This window comes from Eurytemora carolleeae, unplaced genomic scaffold (genome assembly GCF_000591075.1).
Source record: "Eurytemora carolleeae unplaced genomic scaffold, Eaff_2.0 scaffold586, whole genome shotgun sequence".
In the NCBI taxonomy this organism is placed as follows: domain Eukaryota; kingdom Metazoa; phylum Arthropoda; class Copepoda; order Calanoida; family Temoridae; genus Eurytemora; species Eurytemora carolleeae.
In genome coordinates this window covers 151,636-172,374 of record NW_019397190.1, presented here as the reverse complement: position 1 = coordinate 172,374, position 20,739 = coordinate 151,636, and the positions used below count along the sequence as shown (strand labels likewise).

Genomic DNA, 20,739 nt, shown 5'->3' with positions numbered 1-20,739 from the left:
GTGACTTTCCATGCAAAGATGGCAGTGCCCGATTAAACATTTAAACCAGTTCTCGGGATCCGGATACGGAACTGGATTCAAAAGATTTTGGCTGACTGGATCCGGATCCGCAAAAATATGCGGATCCACGGATCCAGATCAAAGGGGTAAAATTTCAACCAAAAACTGCAAAAAAAAACTTTTTTATTCTTAATCCCTAAATCTGAACTTTTGAAAAGGAGAGAGAGATTATAAAAATTTCCTTATTTCTTAATGGTTCATCAAGTTTTAGATAAAAAATAAGCAAAAAAATAGAAAAAAAATTTGAAATTTGGATCCGGATACATTGTTTCCGGTGCGGATCCAGGATCTGGATCCGGATCCGCATCAAAATTAAATGGATCCTTAGCACTGCTTTACACTTTGATAATTTGAAAATAAAACCGTCGTTTTTCCGACTCCAAAGATTTTTATTTTTCCGTGTTTTTCTACTGTGAAATGAAAATAAACAGTTATTAGAAACAAAGACAGAGATATATAATTTACCGTTATAAACCGGGCATCTTTGCATAGACTTAGAATAAAATTAACAGTTTTTAACCCGTACGTGGTTTTATTATTAAAAATAGTTTCCGAAATGCGTTTGAAAAGGAAGGGATACGTTTTTTTTACTTTTTTAATTTGTTTAATCTACCAAATATTTAAAATCATGTTTGACTGAAATGTGTGGACCAAACCGCTGTAGAGTAAAAAAAGTAGAGGTTAGTTCCACATTTATTGAAATTATATTTCGGTGTGTTCTGACCCTCGTCATTTCTCGAGATTGCTTCTGTAAGGAAGACTAAAAAGAAACTAACGCAAATTTTATTTGTTTAGATTACAGAATTTGAGTTCTTTAGAAATTCGTCTTAAAACGTTTTTTGAATATTTTTTCGTTGAAGAGTTATACATAATACCATCTTATTAACCATAAAATTAATGTTTTAAAAAAACTGAATTAAGACATTAATCTAACATATTTCACCTAAATTTCTAAAGTGTTGTCAAAACTAACGCTTTCTAACGAGTACTTCATGGAAAACTAGCTAAAAAAATTAGATGGAAATTCATTCCAAACATCAGAATTTGTGTAAAAACCTCGAAATACATAAATTTTAAGTTGAAGATTTAAGGAAGTCGCCGTCTGTACTCGTAACGTCGTTTTTGAGACTTAAAAACATTAAAGTTCTCTTATATCCAGGGCGAGTATTTCCAGACAACCAGCGCACCACATAAATACACGAGTGTTATAGTTATATATGCTTTATTGAAGTAGTTATTGCCAACTTCAGTCCTCACACTATCAACTGAAATTAAATTAGTATAAGAAAAAAATAGTTATGTTTGTTGTTTTACAAAATGTTGCTACAGGTCTCAAAATAAGCTTTAATTTCCCAAGAATAAAGAAACCAGATAAGGTAATATGTTCTGTTATATAAAACACAATTACAAAGTTGCTCGGGCTAGGGTTTTAATATGAGCTACAGTTTTCGAGGAGATCTCTTTTGCTTCATTCAGAGTCTTTTCGAGTTTAAAAGAGAGTTCTTTGTGAGTTATGATTGATAGACAACAATCTTATAAATCACTTTTGTTAACTATAAGCACAGTAATTGCAGTATACCTTTAGGTGCGATCCTTAAAGCAGTGAAGGAGAGTTTCAGAGAACTAAGGAAGACGACATTCTTAAGATAGAGGAATCTATAGTTTAGGTCAGATCGTTATATTTTTCTCTCGTTGACAAATCTCACCTGAACAGGACACGTCTAAAGCAAATTACTTTCCAACATAAGCCATCGTTGATCAGCGAAGATCCATTTTAGAGATAGGTTGATGTAGATTCAGTAAAATATCAAATTTTAGAAAGAATTAAAGTGCATGAACAAAAGCAAAAGTAAACCCATTCTTGTTGACTGTGGTAGACTTTAACATCCACCATTATCAAAGGGTGTAAACCCAATCTTGTGAACTGTAGTAGACTTTGACATCCACCATTAGCAAAGTATGTAAACCCATTCTTGTTAACTGTTGTAGACTTTGACATCCACCATTAGCAAAGAATGTAAACCCATTCTTGTTGACTGTAGTAGACTTTGACATCTACCATTAGCAAAGAATGTAAACCCATTCTTGTTGACTGTAATAGACTTTGACATACACAATCAGCAAAGGGTGTAAACCCATTCTTGTTGACTGTGGTAGACAGTAGACTTTGACATCCATATACCATCATCTAAAGGTGTAAACCCAAACTCGTTGACATCTACCTTTGGCAAAGAGTGTAAACCCAATCTCGTTGACTCAAGTAAATAGTAATGGTAAAATAAAAAAATTACAAATAAACTTCTCGAATCAGATCTACGTACTTTCATTTCTATGCAAAAACTGTAATTTTCTAAATATATTTTCACTAGCTGTGTGAACAAAATTTAATTTTAACACGATATGTAAAATCATCAGAGAATGTTTCGCCTGAATAGAGTTCGAAATGCTTAATTTTTAGGAAAGGGATAAAAACACATTCCTTGCTCAATAAGAAATTAAAACATTTGTTTACATAATAATTTTGCAGTAAGGAAAAGCATTATATTGATTATCTTTTATAAATTAATGCTATTAATTTAATAACATAACTTGTTTCAGAATACAGTAGAATATTATTTAAACAAGATTTAATTAAACTGATACTTTTCGATTGTTATGGTCCTAAGCATTAAAAAATTTGACATGAATATTAGATGGAATTTAATAAAACACTGATGGAGCAATGGTGTGATTACTGCTGATTAATTTTGTACTGACTTTCCTTTTTCAGGAACACCCTTTAATTCTCATCTTTTATGGTGATCCTGTATTGTATGCATGTATTATTCTAAAAAATGCATCATGTCTATCCATAAATAGTTTTGTTTGGTTTAGAACATTTTATATTTTATTATGTATTGTGATGAACATATCCCCCTGGCCTGTAGCGGTACCATCTCTTCCTGTGTAGTCGTCAAAACTGGGAAATGTTTAAAGGGGGGAGCTAGGTAAAATTCAAACTACACTGAAAATATTTTAAACCTTTTAAAATGGCAAAAAAATATGTAATAAATTTTTAATTTGAAAAAATAACCCCCTTTATGCAGTATTGTACTTGTACGTCTAGAAGTGTTAGAGCTAAGAGTCTTGAGAACGCGCCGAGGAGAAAGTATCGTATTGTAAGCACTAAGCACTGAGTGTTCAGTGACTCCTACGGGTCTATGGAGCAACAGCGTAAAGTTAGTTTCACGCACAAATCTAACAGTAGCGCAGTGAAACCAAAGATATAGTTAATTAACAGTAAAGAGAAGTGTTTATTAAGATTTAAATATCTTTAGGAGAGAAGTGATCTAGCTGAACATATAGGTAAAATCACTTTTTTATATTCCTGTTGAACTTTTAAAGTCATTATTTTTTTATCCCAATTGTATTTTATATGCCAATTGTATTCTATATTCCGGTTTTATTTTATATTCCAATTGTATTTTATAATCCGGTTGAACTTTTAAAGTCATTATTTTTTATCCCAATTGTATTTTATATACCAATTGTATTTTATATTCCGGTTTTATTTTATATTCCAATTGTATTTTATAATCCGGTTGAACTTATAAAGTCATTATTTTTTATCCCAATTGTATTTTATATACCAATTGTATTTTATATTCCGGTTTTATTTTATATTACAATTGTATTTCATATTCCGGTTTTATTTTATATTCCAATTGTATTTTATATTCCGGTTGTATTTTATATCCCAATTGTATTTTATATCCCAGTTGTATTTTATATAGCAATTGTATTTTATATTCCGGTTTTATTTTATATTCCAATTGTATTTTATAATCCGGTTGAACTTTTAAAGTCATTCATTTTTTATCCCAATTGTATTTTATATACCAATTGTAGTTTATATTCCGGTTTTATTTTATATCCCAGTTGTATTTTATATTCCGATTGTATGTTATATCCCAGTTGTATTTTATATTCCGGTTATATTTTCAGCCCCGACTGTATTTTATATCCCAGTTGTATTTTATATTCCGATTGTATTTTATATTCCGGTTATATTTTCAGCCCCGACTGTATTTTATATCCCAGTTGTATTTTATATTCCTATTGTATTTTATATTCCGGTTATATTTTCAGCCCCGACTGTATTTTATATCCCGTTTCTATTCTAAGCTCCGACTGTATCTTATATCGCGGTTACATTTTGAATCATGGTTATATTTAAAGTCCTAAATGTATTTTATAATCCAGAAAGAATTTTACATTCCGATTTTATTACATCTCGACCAATTCTATACGGTTAAAGGATTGATAATTTGAATTTCATCTCCTGGCTCTTGTTGAATTCTAAATAACACGAGTTGATCAGTATTTTGGCACAAATTCATGCATGCACAAATATATCATCAGGTTTTTGCACGAAATATGCTCGCTAATAAATATATTATCAAGTATTAAAATAGACTAATCCAGGCAGAGGGGTGGTCGGGGGGGGGGGGGCTTGGGAAATCTATGGATTTTAGGGGGTTTTCAGGCCCCAACGGGTGCTGAGCCCCCCTGGAAAGAAAAAAAAATTCTGGCTACGCCCCTGAATCCCTGAATCCAGGGCACTTGGCACCCTTTTTTAAAATTATGAAATGTTTCTTTTTTATTAAATAAATTTTTATTCATAACTTAATATATGGGGAATTTTTAAAGTCGAAATTTCTTATTCTGGCTTAACAAAAAATCACTAATTTGGTTATGTGCCAAAAAATGCGGGTTCAATGGTTTTAGCCGTTCTAATGTTGGATTTGAAATGTATTTAGGAAATTTTCTTTGTAATTTGTATTTGATATTTGTCTTATTTTAAATACTAATTGGCAAAACAAATCTGCACAATAACATGGCAATAAATCTTTATTACAAAACAATGCAACAAATTCGCACAAGTTGTATTTATGGACAGGCTATATTGCCAAAATATATCGTTATGATATATCGCAAAGAATATCTAACTTTCTACACAAAAAAAAACCACAACGAGACCCATGAAAACTGAGCCATGGGAAAAAAAGGATATTTAAGTACAATCTTATATTTATTTGACGCTTTATTTGACGTTTTAAACTAAATGTTTTTACCTCCATTAGCCTCACAATTAACATATTAACCCTATCCCGATTGGGCTTTTTTTGCCTAATATAGATGGGGGGGGGTTGTTCCCCCCCCCCCTATGATTTTTCACTTGGAGTTGAGGTATAGGAGTGTGAAAGTCGAACATTTCAAAACCTGCTCATTAAAAAAATTAGACTTCTATCTTTAATAGTTAGGGTGTAAGGGAGGATTTTTAAAAAGTTCAAAAAGTATGTCGACAATTTTTTCAAAATTAGTTATTTTTACTTGTAACAAATATGAACATATGCACATGCTATTATGTTCATTTTTCAAGGGCTTTTTCAAATATATAATTCGTAGCCATGTAGCTTTACTAATAAAAACATATTAACAAATTCTGATTTTTTTGAAACACCGACCCGCCGTTTTACCGTTCTCCACCCTATCCTATGCATAAAAAATATTTTAGCCAAATTTGTTTACAACTATTATGTTGAAAAAGTGAAGAAGGTGTAGCATTCTAATGTATTATTCAGAAGAAACCAAAAGGGGGGGGGTGGAAAACCCCCCACCCCCACCCCGTGATAGGGTTAAGTACTATACTATGTTTCATATTCATTGAACTATTTAAAATCATAACTTGAGTCGAATCAAGGTACTAGTGCAAGGAAAGTTATTTCAGAGGTGTACTCATTTTTTGTACTGCAGAGTACTGTCTTTGGGTGGAAAAGTAAACACAAGACGGATGTCACAGCCTCACATGGAATCCATTTTTACAAAAATAATTTATGAAATATTCTGGTCATAGGAAACTAGTATATGAATTTTCAAAATTATCAAAATTAAATGCTTTTAACCTCCTCGGATATTAAACGAACACTGATGCATCTAGTCTTGTTTACAAATTCCGCCCAGAGAGAACTGGTTACAATATGTTCGCAGAGTATACAAGACCGCAATTAACTTTTCTTGCGTTAGTACCTTGAGTCGAATAGTCGTCTCTGTATTACGCAGTTGTCTGGGTCACAATATTATTGAAAATGTTGATTGCTATTACATAATACAGCTCAATATAAAAAAGATATTATCAAGAATTTAGTAAATATTGTCTTTTAAAGGTTTTTTATTTCAATTTAGTAATTAGAAAATAGTTCATTTATAAATAATATTCACCAAATTAAAATCCAAACCATATGTTTTGGGTTGTTCGTGACTTTTCTTTATTTCTACTTCCGTTAAACTATTTCCGGTTTCTTGGAATTTATTTATCCCGACTGGGAGGAATGAGGATATTCCTCACCTCTCCCCTTTACGTTTAATACTTTTTTTAGCCCCCCCCCCTCCACGTTTTTTTCTAATTTTTAAATAAAAAATTTGATTTAAATTATGAACTAAACATTTGCCACAATGAAAGCTCCAATTTTTTCAAATCTATAATTTTTGCAACCAAAGGCCGAAAAATTTTGATATTTCAAATTTTGACCATGAGAATTGATAGTAAGAAAGATAAAAAAAAATGCGCGGCCTGCTGAGAGTAACTAATCAGTTTATTTAATTGATTTTTTTCACACTTTTCTCTCCGAAATTTAAACCAATAATATGCCCGAAGACTTTTTCCCACGCAAATTAAGGAAATAAATAAGTACATATATTTAAACATTTTTGTATAATATATATGTTTTTGTGCAATAGGATTTATTTTATGAATCAATTTTTAGGTTTGATTGGTTGTTTCTTCAAAACAACAAAATGAATACTTCGATAGAGCTAAATCTTGTATTAAACTTTATTTTTTTTATTTCAATTGTGTACAAATTAAAATATGCAAAAAAAATCTATGATTACCAAAGAGGAAAACGATGATCCATTAGTTTTACAATTTTGCGAATAAATATTACGGATAAAAAAAAAATGTCAAGAAGAAAATCTTCTACTGGAGGAAAACGTATTAGAATAAAACCCTATTAAAAAAACTAAAAATCTAAAAAATACAACTTTTTATCAGATAAATGTTTTAAAGGTACCGTTGTGAATAGGGCGCTGCCATATTTGCATGGAGCGTAAGATTATGCTTGCAGTGAACAGTCCCATTAAATTTGTTCTACTTATGTTGTAAGTGTTAAAAAAATCTTACTTTGGGTTTGAATCGAATTGACTAAGATAGAACAGACAAAAATAATTTTTTCAATCATAAAAAAATCAAAATAATCGAAAACTTAAACTTCATGTTCAAATCTCAGCAACCTGTATATTTTTGAAATTGAGAAAATTAATAATTATTTTTTAGAAAAAGCGCAGAAACCTTTGTTTAGATCTAAGGGTACCGTTGTAAATCGTACTTGACGCTTAATAAATTAAGTTTTACTTTAAATTTCGTCAATATTCCCTTTAAACAATAAATATTCTTCTGCTTTCTGTACTGTGTGTAATCTCTATATATCTAACTAAGGTTTAAACAAGCAAAGGTCCTGTGTGTAATCTCTATATATCTAACTAAGGTTTAAAGAAGCAAAGGTCCTGTGTGTAATCTCTATATATCTAGCTAAGGTTTAAAGAAGCAAAGGTCCTGTGTGTAATCTCTATATATCTAACTAAGGTTTAAACAAGTAGAGGTTCTGTGTGTAATCTCTTTATATCTAACTAAGGTTTAAACAAGTAAAGGTCCTGTGTGTAATCTCTATATATCTAACTAAAGTTTAAAGAAGCAAAGGTCCTGGGAAAAATTTAAACAGCTCTGTCTCCATTACTCACCAAAACCTTCACATACACACTCTTATGTACTTTCCAGTTCAAGGGCTTTATACTACTAGATTTTCATGACACTTTGCGCCCCCTTTCCTTTAACAATTTTAGCTTTTAACCCGTTTTGTCATTTTTTTAGATACAGACAAACAAACTGACAAAGATGGGTTCCCATAATTGAAATGCCCTTTTTAGATAATCTGTTAAATACTAGATCTATAAAACTACCAATCTGTTAAATACTAGATCTATAAATCTAACAATCTGTTAAATACTAGATCTATAAATTAATCAATCTGTTTAATACTAGATCTATGAATCTATCAATCTGTTAAATACTAGATCTATAAATCTATCAATCTGTTAAATATTAGATCTAGAAATCTAACAATCTGTTAAATATTAGATCTATGAATCCATCGTAAACCTATCTGTCATACATATGATATATATAGGTATCATTATGTGTAGACCCCACAGATCAAACTTTGGCCTGCGTCGAGTGCCCTATTAAATGTTACTGCAAGGTGGCTCAAAAAAATGATAATCCCAAGAGAAAATGTTTTTACTTGACTTGAAATCTTTTGAATGTCAACGCTAAATTTGATTGGTTTAAATTATTCAAAAGTTACCAGATCAAAAATATATTTCACTTATTGTCTGTATACATTAAACGATAATTTGATTTAAAGGTTTGCAATTTTTTAGTTTACAGGTTTTTATTTCTGGACACCATGAACTTTCCCTCCTCTTTGTTTTTATCATAATTATTAATGAGTTAATTAATTATTATTGAATGATGCGATCTGACACACTTTGTAATTAGTCACCTAGAAGCTCAAGTTAGATTAATTGTGATTTTTCTTAAATTTTCTCCACTTTTTAAAGCCATACATTTATTAGTTTAAAACTTTGTTTTTATGATAAAATCTTTAACAAGCTTGACTAGTATCTAAGCTTTTTTTAGTCATCTTGATTTTCATCAAACCTTTCTTGAATCCCTTGACTCATATCTTGACCCATATTCTACTAACTTTGACTCATATCTGACCTATTTTTTAACCATCTTGGTTAATATCTAACCTATTTTTTAACCATCTTAACCCATATCTAGCCTATACTAATCATCTTGTCTCATATGTATCCTATTTCCTAACCATCTTGATTCATATCTAACCTATTTTTGACTCATATCTAACCTATTTTCTAATCGTCTTGGTTCATATCTAACCTATTTCCTGACCATCTTGATTCATATCTAACCTATATTCTAATCACCTTGACTCATATCTTGATATTATTCTTCTAACTTTAACTCATATCTAACCTATTTTTTTAACCATCTTGGTTAATATCTAACCTATTTTCTACTCATCTTTATTCATATATAACCTATTTACTGACCATCTTGATTAATATCTAACATATTTCCTGACCATCTTGATTAATATCTAACATATTTCCTGACCATCTTGATTCATATATAAAATATTTCCTGACCATCTTGATTAATATCTAACCTATTTCCTGACCATCTTGATTAATATCTAACCTATTTCCTGACCATCTTGATTCATATCTAACCTATTTCCTGACCATCTTGATTAATATCTAACATATTTCCTGACCACCTTGATTCATATCTAACCTATTTCGTGACCATCTTGATTCATATCTAACCTATTTCCTGACCATCTTGATTCATATCTAACCTATTTCCTGACCATCTTGATTCATATCTAACCTATATTCTAATCACCTTAACTCATATTTAATCTATTTTCTAATCATCTTGACTTATACCTCACCAATTTTATAACCTTCTGATTCATATCTAACATTTATTGTATCCCCTTGACCCAGAATTTCCTAGTTTTTGATCAACCTTGACTTCGAAACTGACAATTAAAAGTATAAAAGAAGAAATTGTTAAGAAATAATTTCTGTATGGAGTGTGAAATATAAAAATATTATTTCCTGGCATTGTTCTTTATAAACCATAAAATAACATCATTAACAACTTACAAAGAAAGTAAGATTCAAACAAAGTAAAGAAGAACCAAACACGCAAACAAACAAACAAACAAAGATAAGAAGAACCAACCAAATAAACAAACACAAAAAAAACCAATCAAACAAACAAACTTTTGAAGAACCAATCAAAAAAAAAACTTTTAAAGAACCAATGAATCAAACAAATTTTTCTAATCAAAGAAACAAANCCAAATAAACAAACACAAAAAAAACCAATCAAACAAACAAACTTTTGAAGAACCAATCAAAAAAAAAACTTTTAAAGAACCAATGAATCAAACAAATTTTTCTAATCAAAGAAACAAATTTTTGAAGAACCAATGAATAAAAGAAACTTTTGAAGAACCATGATTAAAAGAAACTTTTAAAGAACCAATGAATATAAGAAATTTTTGAAGAACCAATGAATAAAAGAAATTTTTGAAGAACCAATGAATAAAAGAAACTTTTGAAGAACCAATGAATAAAAGAAACTTTTGAAGAACCAATGAATAAAAGAAACTTTTGAAGAACCAATCAAAGAAACAAACTTTTGAAGAACCAAACAAAATAAGCAAATGATGTTTTAAGAATTAAACAAATATTAACAAACATTAAATAATACGAATATGATCCGTCCTTTTTCCAATTTTTAAACATTTTTTAAAAGCTACACTCATTTTTCAATACGATATTGGGTCGGTATTAATGAACTGCAATATGCTGTTTAACTTGGTATGGCTAGGCGAACAATTTCTGCGTGACTATATCTCTCCGTTTGCGAAAATGTAGGATATACTCACGATAAATGAAATAAATTTTGATTATAATTTATTATTACTGTTATGATTATAATTTATTATTACTGTTATTATTTTTGTCATTATTATTACTATTATTATTTTCTTCAATATTATTACTTTCATTATTATCATTATAAGTAATCTCATTATAATCCTTTTACTTTACTATTCTTCAAATCTAGAGAATTTTAACATTTAAAATTTAGACATTGTATTGGCAAAAAGACTTTTCCGTTTAAATTGCGAAGATTTTTAAAAAAATGAGCTGGAAACCATCTTACAGAAATGTCCAAAAAGAGAGATTTTAACGATTCACGTTTTTGTCCAATTTTGTATAGTTTAGTCTTGTGGTCGAATAATGCAAATAATTCTCAATTTTACTGCTGCAGCAGAGAGATAAGAAGATTAACTTTGGGTTCTATTGTTTCACCTTACTTTCACATTCTTCAAATAAATGATGGTCTTACGAAGCCAAGACGGGTCATTGGTCGGACATATTGGAATTTATCTACGTACATTATACAATTGTACATAGATATGCATAGGAACTATAGGTAATGGCTACTGCCTACTGCCTGTTTTCCTATCCGGAGCTACAGAAAACAAACCTTTAATTTTCTCGACCAATTATTTCATTTTTAGAATGATATTATGCATGAAGCACATGAAAACTACTAAAATATCAGATTTTAATAATTATTAGTTAGTCCTTATCATAATTGAAACTATATTATACTACTCCTTTTAAAATGCCTTTGTTTGTGATTCATGTTGAGAAAGGACAAATCACAGAAATGAATATATTCTAATAATCTTTTCATTTACAAACATTGTATGAATTGTAGCTATAGCATTGATTTATAATGATTTCAATTTATAATTACTTTTCCCGTTCATGTATTTATCCTTGAATGGATCCTGTAATCCCGCAATAAATTTAGATGTCGTCTTTGTTGAGAACGAGTATTTCAGAAAAACAAATATTTTATAGCAAAAGCACAAGAAAGCACAGGGGTTTCGGGATAATCCAAATATATGAATAGATTCTAACAGCCATACAGAAAAGATTTAGGGGCTCCATCAGCACCCCAAAACCTTGATTTAGTCAGAGTAGCGTGTTGAAAAACCCTGTTTTAAGAGTTTTCAATGAAATAGCGGGTTTTTGCTCGACATTTTTAACTAAAACATAACATTTAGATAACTTAGAGTCTTCTCTTAAATAAAAATCTTAAGCATCCAAGCATTATTTGACATAAATAAGAGGTTTATGGAATAAACTTATTTTGGCTGACCCCCCCCCCCCATACACTACTGTGTCCCCCCCACACATAATTACCTAGCACTCATGGGAAACAAATTATATTTCCATTCAAAGTCCAAAGTTTCTGCTTCAATGGCTCCGCGAAATTATCGTTTATTATTATTTTCTTAAAGGGACTGTAAGCGTAAATTCATGTGACCCTCAATACAAAGATGGCAATGCCCGATTTACAACGGTACGACGGTAAAAGCTTTGTCTGATCAAGTTTGTATAAGATATCCGTGTTTTTCTTTCTTTAAACTGTTTATTTTCGTTTGCGGTTTCTCTGCCAAAGTGGCTTACGTATATTTTGCCTGTAAAAAGTAATGGAGAAATCATCAGAAATAAACACTTTTCGAGGCAGGAAAACGACTTCTCTTTCTTATTTATAATTAGATGAAGGTGTCTAGGGAACTGCGGTGTACAGCGGACTTTCATCTTTGCCAGGAGGATCATTTTAAATTACGCGTACAGTCCCTTTAAAGAGATTGTAAGCGTATTTTTTACTGACTCTTCAGTAACATTTAAAGAGATTAGTTGGCAAGGCAATTATAGATTGTCAATACCTATAGGAGGCAATAAAATATATATATATACATTCTGTTCAAGTTTTGTTCAAGTTCAAGTCTAGATTTGTTAAGCTAAGTTTGGTTCAAGTTCAAGTTCAAGTTATTTAAGCTAAGTTTGGATGTTCGAATTTAAACTTTAGACTCATTCATATAAATGTTAATTTTTTGTTCAAGTTCGAGTCCAGATTATTTAAGCTAAGCTCAAGTCCAAACTATTTAAGCTAAGTTTAGATGTTCTAGTTTAAACTTTAGGCTCAGTCATATAAAAGTTTAGTCTTGGTGTTTATTCATGTGAAAACGTTGCAAATAGTTGCCGCAAATTTGTCAAGATTTTGCACAAATTTGCACAGATTTGGCGTCTGAAGTTTGTGCTATTTTTGAAAGTCAAGCTGACGGAAATAATTTGATAATATTTTTGAATCAACAATTTTTACAGTCATATCATATAATCAGTATATATTTAAAGTTTATAGATTTATAGTTCTTCTTTAAAGAAAGTTCCATTACAGATTCAAAACAAGACATTTTCTGGCGATTTCCTGGTGTGCAGAACTTGTATTTCTGCTGCAAAATCTTGCAAGATAATGTGCAAAATTGGTTTATTTTAGAGAGAAAGTTTAACAATTTTCTTCGTCAAATAATATGGTGGTGTTTTAGTATCACTCTTTTACATTAGGGGTGTTGAAAATTCCTTTTATTATCAAAATTTTTAAAACCATTATACCATTGCTCAAAAAGTTGTTTTTAACATATAAACGTTTTCTGCTTATATAATAAAACTGTTTTTCTGCAGTTTAAGTCAGATTTGTTATGTTTAAAATGTTAAGTCATCACTGTCCAGTTTTTGCTGCAGAAATTATGCACACCTAGTTGCACTTTCTAATGTGCTTGCACAATTACAGTTCATCCTCTCATCTCATAAAACTAATTACTTCCTGTCTATATTGACGTATTTTAGTAATATTTTGATCGCTTACTAAAAATACACCAAAAATTGCGTTAATAATGTATAAAGGATAGTTTAACAAAAAGTAATATGTAGCAAATAAGAAAATATTGGTTTCAAACTTAAGGATAAGTGACTGTTAATTAGGACACCATTTTTTCACCAATTTGTGAATGATTTATAATTTTTTTAAGTATTTTTTTTTACGTTTTGAAAAATTCAACTATGGAAAAATGTTTTAAAAGAATGATTTCACATCAAGAATGATTAAAGAAAAGCAAGAATTTCTAACAAAGGAATTGAGTCTTTGCCACAAACTATGATTTCACCATCCCAATATCTTTGCAACCCTATGTCGTAGACTTTAGACATTTCAAACTATGAAAGCTGTTAGATCAAATAATCTAAGTTTAAAATATCAAAGGTTTACACAATTAGGTTTTATAGATATAGGGATAAGAAAATAAATTTGAGTTTGTGTCAAAAACTCAATTCCTTTCAAACAGAGCTCTTCAGTCATGGATCAAAAGCATTTAAGATTTCAAAATATATGAAATTATATAGTTTCACATGATATAAACTCCAACACACGCAATAATATTTTTTGTTAAATGAAAAACTCAGCAAGACCCCCCCCTTCCTTTGAACTTATTTGAAGCTAGCATGACTAGGGGTGGAGAAGGTTAGCCATTACAATTCTTCGTCCGAGCCACATATTCTACTAATTTTCTGATAAGAACCACTTCCAAATGTTAATTCCTGAAATTTTTTAGTTTTCAACTCTATTTTAGGGCTTAAAATAATATTCAATTTAATTGTGTTATGAGTTTGATTATGTGTTTTTGAGAGTAAAAAATATAACTTAAACGTGTAAATTAAATTACAACTATGTTTTTTTTTCTAGTCAATATTTCAATTTTGAATAAGGGTTTTAATCGATCTTAAGGAACTTGACACTTTTAGGACGAGCATTTGAAGTTGGGTCGGACGAGATATGTGAATTGCAGGCCTTCCCCCCTCCTGATTTTATGATCAAATATAAAGAGAACCATGCATGAAAGTGTCATGATAAAATTTCACAATGATATGTTTTTCTGTTTGCGGCCTTCCCACGATCAATCGGACAGTTGGATTTTTCTGCAATATAATTTAACGTTTTGTGTGCGAATGCGTGCAGACATTTAACTTAAAGGGACTGTTGATGTAAGGGTACCGTTGTAAATCGGACATGCCGTAGTTCTATGTGACCCTCAAGAAAGCTGAAGCATTTTATCCAGATTTACATCTCGTAGCTGTTGATAACTTTGTTTTTAAAAAAAATTGTCGAACAAAATTCCAATAATGTCAATATAGTAATCAAATCACGTGGATTTAACGGTTCTGTCAATATTTCAGAAAGCTGTGACTTTCGATCACAGTTCGACCCCTTATACATAATTTTACAGCCTTTTCTCTTAAATAATTTTTGTTGGCATGTACATTTTGAAAGAAAAGGTATATAATAAACAAATCCGTAAGTTTAAAAGTTGTAGAAATATAGACGAAAACACGATTTCAAATAGAAGAAACCGAATGCTTCTCTCTCTGGTTAGTTCTGGGTGAAATATGTATAATTTTCTTTTTAATTTCATGTTTGTTTTTCATTTCAGATCCTTGCTGAGTAATTTTGAATCCTCCATCAAAGCAGAAAACAATAAATTGTTGATAACATCGATTGAACTTCGAACATTCGAACTTCGAATATTGAGTGGAAAAAACAGTTTTTATGATACTGTGACTAGAAATTATCTAAAATGAATAAACTGTTTAATAATTAAGTGAAAAAGAAACGTACAACGAGTACATTTCTAAGTTCGACAAAGAGTTAGTCAAACATCTAGTGAGTCGACACCACTCAAGATTCTGTCGACTTGAAGCCTAGAAAGTTGACCAAAGGGTTGTCTAGAATGGATTACCGTCGACCAGGGGCACGAAGGGTGGATGAGGGGCACACATCACGAGTTCTAGATGGAGGAGATCCGAGAACGCCAATAGCCTGGCAGCATAGGTATCATTATTATTTGCGTTATTATTTAGATTTTTGTAAAGGAACTGAGTTTTTGCCACAAATTCAAATACTCTTTTCCCTATATCTTGGCAACCTTAGATATTTCAAACTAATTATTCTGTTAGATCAAATAATCTAAGTTTGAAATATTAAAGGTTTTTACCAACTGGTTGCAGAGATACAGAAATTAGAAAATTTGAGGTTGTGGCAAAAACTCAATTCCTTTGACTAAAGATACAAATAAGCAATAACTATGTTATACTACAATTATTTAATTATCATTACTGTATCTAGGGACACTGCAGTAAACTATAATAATGAGAATCCAAGAACACCAAATTCAAATAGATATAGGTAAAAATTATACATTTTATCATCAAAATTATTATCAAACCTCTCTAAACCAAATATAATTTTGTATGCAATAAATAGTAACTCTCTTCCCGAAATAAGGAAGACTTTCATTTTGTGGGGAATCACCGATACGTCTTTTTGCTCTCGTAACTCCTTTTATTCAAGTTTGATCGCATGTTAAGGACTCAAAAATTCCGACTCAATAACTCGTTAAAAAGTTATTTTTCAAATCATGCAAGGTTTAAAACAAAAATCAAATAAACTTTAGTTACACATGATGCCCCCTAAATCAATTAAATGAGAAAAAAAATAATTAAATAAATAGAAATAGACACTGCAAAATTTAATTAATAATATTTGTTAACAGTTTAAAAACTAGGTAGGCTGACAAGTACTCACTACACAATTTATTTTACTGCATTATCCTACAAATAGCGTTTTCGAGACCACTAATTCCACCATACGTGTACATTTGCTATCATCCTAAAATAAAACAAATACATAGTAAATCTTGTCCTAGATAATCATTGAAATGGTTTGTTCTCAAGTTTGTGGAAGTTTGTTAACAGTCCTTTTAAAAAAGTTCCATGTTTAGGTATCCCCCAGGGACCGGTCCTACGACCCCCAGTATTTCCAGCCGACGGGACCGCGGTCACTCTGCTGACCGGTACTCAAACCGCAGTCGGGGTAATAAGAGCCGGTACGGTGCGGCCTACTCCGGTCCTCGGTCCCAGCCCAGCCCGTCCAGCACGGACGGTACAACAGAGGAGACGACGGAGACGGATTCTCAACCGCCGCCGGAGCGAGAGCGGAGTGATTACAACGGGCCAGTGTAAGTATCGTAATAATAAAATATTTACAAATTAGTTGAATTCTAATACTACAAATAGGAAATGAACATAGCAACCTAATGTTGCATATCTTTATTATTTTAAGCTATGCAGGGGCGGATAAAAGGGGGGGGGGCGGGGGGGCATTCGCCCCCCCCCTGAGATTTTGAGGCAAAAATTGTATCCAATTTGATAAATGTTATTGTTAACGATAAATTTAGAATCAGAAATTTGTAAGAAACTAGACTTAAGTTATAATATTGTTCATATCTAGTAATGTTCCTTAATCAATACTCATTTATCAAAATTGTAATATTGTTCCTAATTTTCATGCTTTTAAGTATAACTAGTAATTTCTTTTTGTTCTTAAATTGCTAATGTTCCTATTATTGTTCCTGTTCCTGTGTCCGACCCGCCTTAAATCCCTGTCCTAATCCTATATTTTTGTTCCTAATTCCTGAACAATCTGTTTATTGTTCCTAAATCCCTGTCCTAATCCTTTATTTTTGTTCCTAATTCCTGAACAATCTGTTTATTGTTCCTAAATTCCTGTCCTAATCCTTTATTTTTGTTCCTAATTCCTGAACAATCTGTTTATTGTTCCTAAATCCCTGTCCAAATCCTTCAATTTTGTTCCTAATTCCTTAAACAATCTTTTCATTGTTCCTAAATTCCTGTCCTAATCCTTTATTTTTGTTCCTAATTCCTGTTCTAATCCTTTAATTTTGTTCCTAAAATTCGGCACGATTTTTTTGTTCCTAATTATTCATTTTTTGTTCCTAAATGATTTCAGATCAAATTGAAAAATTTGAAATATGAAATGTTTAAATCATCAGGTTTCAAAAATCTTTATTAGAAATGTGGAGTTTACAACAATTAATATAAGAAAACCACTGACTTTTGATAAATAATGAATGATTGCATGTAAAGATGAATGAATGAATGTTTGTAGAAATCTTATTTGCCTTTCTAGTATTCATCTATCTATCGGTCTATCTGTCTATCTAACTATCCAAATTTAAACGTAAATCAAACACTTGAAATAACTTTACTGAAATTTGAAGTATCTTCAACTTGTATATAATCTATCAACTCAATTCTTGTTCTGCGCATAAAATATTCCGAAAAATATGTTTTTAATAGATATTCAAAACTACCCAACCTTGACGCATTAGGAAAATACCTAACTATCTGTGTAATCCATGACCTGCGGTATTTCAATATTTATTAGAAATATTAAATATCTTAAAACTAAAACCTAGGTTGTTAAAGTCTCCCTTCCGCATTATTGAATATGCTACGCAATATAATTTTATATTGCAAGAATGTGCGGTTCATATTTCGGAGGTTTTGTATCAAGTAATCCTACATTCCAGCCTTTCACCATAATAATTGAACCTTCATGGTTTTATATTTAAAAATATTAATAATATCTTTTTAATTAAGGAGATCTATCGGAGATGCACAGGATTACTCCAAAAAAAAATAAAGTTTTGACGTTTTTTGGTTTCGAGATAAGTTAAAGGAACTGCGTCATTGCCACAAACTTAACTTTTCTAATCCCTATATCTTTGCAACCTGATTGTGTAAACCTTAACAATTTAAACGTCGACTATTTGATCTTACAGAATTCATATTTTGATATATCAAAGGTCTACGACATCTGGTTGCAAAAATATAGCGATTAAAAAATCAGAGTTTGTTGTAAAACTCGGTTCCTTCAAACTGGTTTTTCTCGTTCTGCTTTGATAGAGATGTTTGACAACTAAGCTCTAGCAAAGGAATGGCGTCAGTGACACAAACTCTGATTTCCTAATTCCTAAATCTTTGCAACCCAATGTCGGAGACCTAAGATATTTCAAACACTTGAATTAAGTTAGACCAATCTTTGCAACCCAATGTCGGAGACCTAAGATATTTCAAACACTTGAATTAAGTTAGACCAATCTTTGCAACCCAATGTCGGAGACCTAAGATATTTCAAACTATGAATTAAGTTAGACCGATCTTTGCAACCCAATGTCGGAGACCTAAGATATTTCAAACTATGAATTAAGTTAGACCAACTAATCTGAGTTTAAAATATCAAAGGTTTACACGATAAGTTTAAGAGATATAAGGTTTAGAAAATTTAAGTTTGTGGCAAAAACTGAGTTCTTTTTCAACTTTCCGAAACGTATATTCAAATGAAGGCTCATTTTAAACTGAAATTAAGACAATAATCTCTTAAAACCTCAGATATTAAATTCAATTTTCTTTGTGGTTTGGTTTCATGAATTGTGCCTTTATTGGGAATTAGAGAGTTTCGAGTCCTTCGTTAAAGCAATTATTCAAATCTTTTTCAATTTGTGGACATTTTTTTCATCATCGTTTTTTAGATTGCTTAACATTCAACTTGTTCTGGCTTTTAAGTTGTGGTACTGTTAGTAAACATGTTGGTTATTTTTATAAAAATATATTTTCTCTCTGGATCAGTATTTGGTAAATAGTGTACCCTTGTAGGGTATATAAAGCAAATATTTTGTTTAAATGATTTATTTTAAACATTTGTTTTTCTTACTATACCTTAACCCTGACAGATAGCGTAAGCAAAAAACGAGCAAAAAACGATCCAACAACGAACGTGTAAAAACTACGTTTTTGGTTTGTTTTTGTTACGCTTTGGTTCGTTTTTGGTTTGTTTTTGGTTCGTTTTTGGTTCGTTTTTGGTTCGTTTTTGGTTTGTTTTTGGTACGTTTTTGGTTCGTTTTTGGTTCGTTTTTGGTTTGTTTTTGGTTCGTTTTTGGTTCGTTTTTGGTTCGTTTTTGGTTTGTTTTTTTGGTTCGTTTTTGGTTCGCTTTTGGTTCGTTTTTGGTTTGTTTTTGGTTCGTTTTTGGTTCGTTTTTGGTTCGCTTTTGGTTCGTTTTTAGTTTGTTTTTGGTTCGTTTTTGGTTCGTTTTTGGTTCGCTTTTGGTTCGTTTTTGGTTTGTTTTTGGTACGTTTTGGTTCGTTTTTGGTTCGTTTTTGGTTCGTTTATCAATTTTATGATATAAAAATGTTTAATAAAAACAAACTTTAGCAGAATACTGTTTCACATTATTGGATGTTAAGTTTTTGAAAACCAACCGAAACTGTTAATAACGCTATCTTTAAAAACGCTAAACACCTATACACTAGAATCTAACATGTTTACAAAATAAAATTGTGTGCTTAAAAAAAGTTAATATGCTTTTTATAAATCGTACTGGGTTAATATATTTTCATTCAAAATGATTTTCTTTTAAAAATGGCAAGATTTTATATGAAAAAGGTTAACCAATTTTCTCACTATGCACGTAATTATTTAAAATAATGCAGTTTGCAGTGTGCAGTGTGCAGTGTGCATATGCTCATTTCCGAGAAATGTTGCATATTAACTGCTATATACCTTAAACAATGCAAATATAGGCTTCAAACAGTTAAACCTAAGAATAATGCATATAAAGCAGAATATGTAAATTAAAATAAGTTATCTATAATTATTTCAATTTATTTATTTCTGTAAATATCTATCTATCTATCTATCTATCTATCTATCTATCTATCTATCTATCTATCTATCTATCTATCGATCTATCTATCTTTCTATCGATCTATCGATCTATCTATCTATCTATCTATCTATTTATCTATCTATCTATCTATCTATCTATCGTATACTAAATGTTATTTATTATTAACGAGCCTTATTTACCATCTTTCTAACTGTTTACAATAAAACTAGTTCTTAAGCTTTCCAAAAATAGGGAACAATAAACAGTTCCTTATTTCCCTCTCCTTACATCTACTCTCATTAAGAATGATTATCGGTCCCATTACTACCACTAGACCGTTAATATATATCATTACTCCTACCCTTCTCCTATACTCTGTATCATGTAGATACCACACAAGCCGACCAACCTCCCTTCATGATCCTCCCCACCTACCACCATCACATTCCCCCTCCACTCCCCAACATAACCCCCC

General features: G+C 30.8%; 1 protein-coding gene across 5 annotated transcripts in view; it reads left to right on the top strand.

Moving 5' to 3' along the window:
• The first annotated feature begins 418 nt into the window (after positions 1-418).
• The window catches only part of LOC111712625 (uncharacterized), a 27,542-nt gene continuing 7,221 nt past the window's right edge, over positions 419-20,739 (top strand). For 3 of the 5 annotated variants that reach the window (XR_002767508.1, XR_002767507.1, XM_023487300.1), the window contains exons 1-4: positions 419-740; positions 15,171-15,568; positions 15,863-15,922; positions 16,518-16,754. Coding sequence is in view for 3 of the 5 variants with exons in the window: in XM_023487300.1 (XP_023343068.1) it covers positions 15,468-15,568; positions 15,863-15,922; positions 16,518-16,754 (398 nt within the window). In the remaining 2 variants the exon portion in view is untranslated. Of the gene's footprint in view, positions 741-788; positions 1,728-3,193; positions 3,406-15,170; positions 15,569-15,862; positions 15,923-16,517; positions 16,755-20,739 lie in introns of those variants that run through there. The other 2 variants (XM_023487302.1, XM_023487301.1) reach the window with 2 other exon arrangements.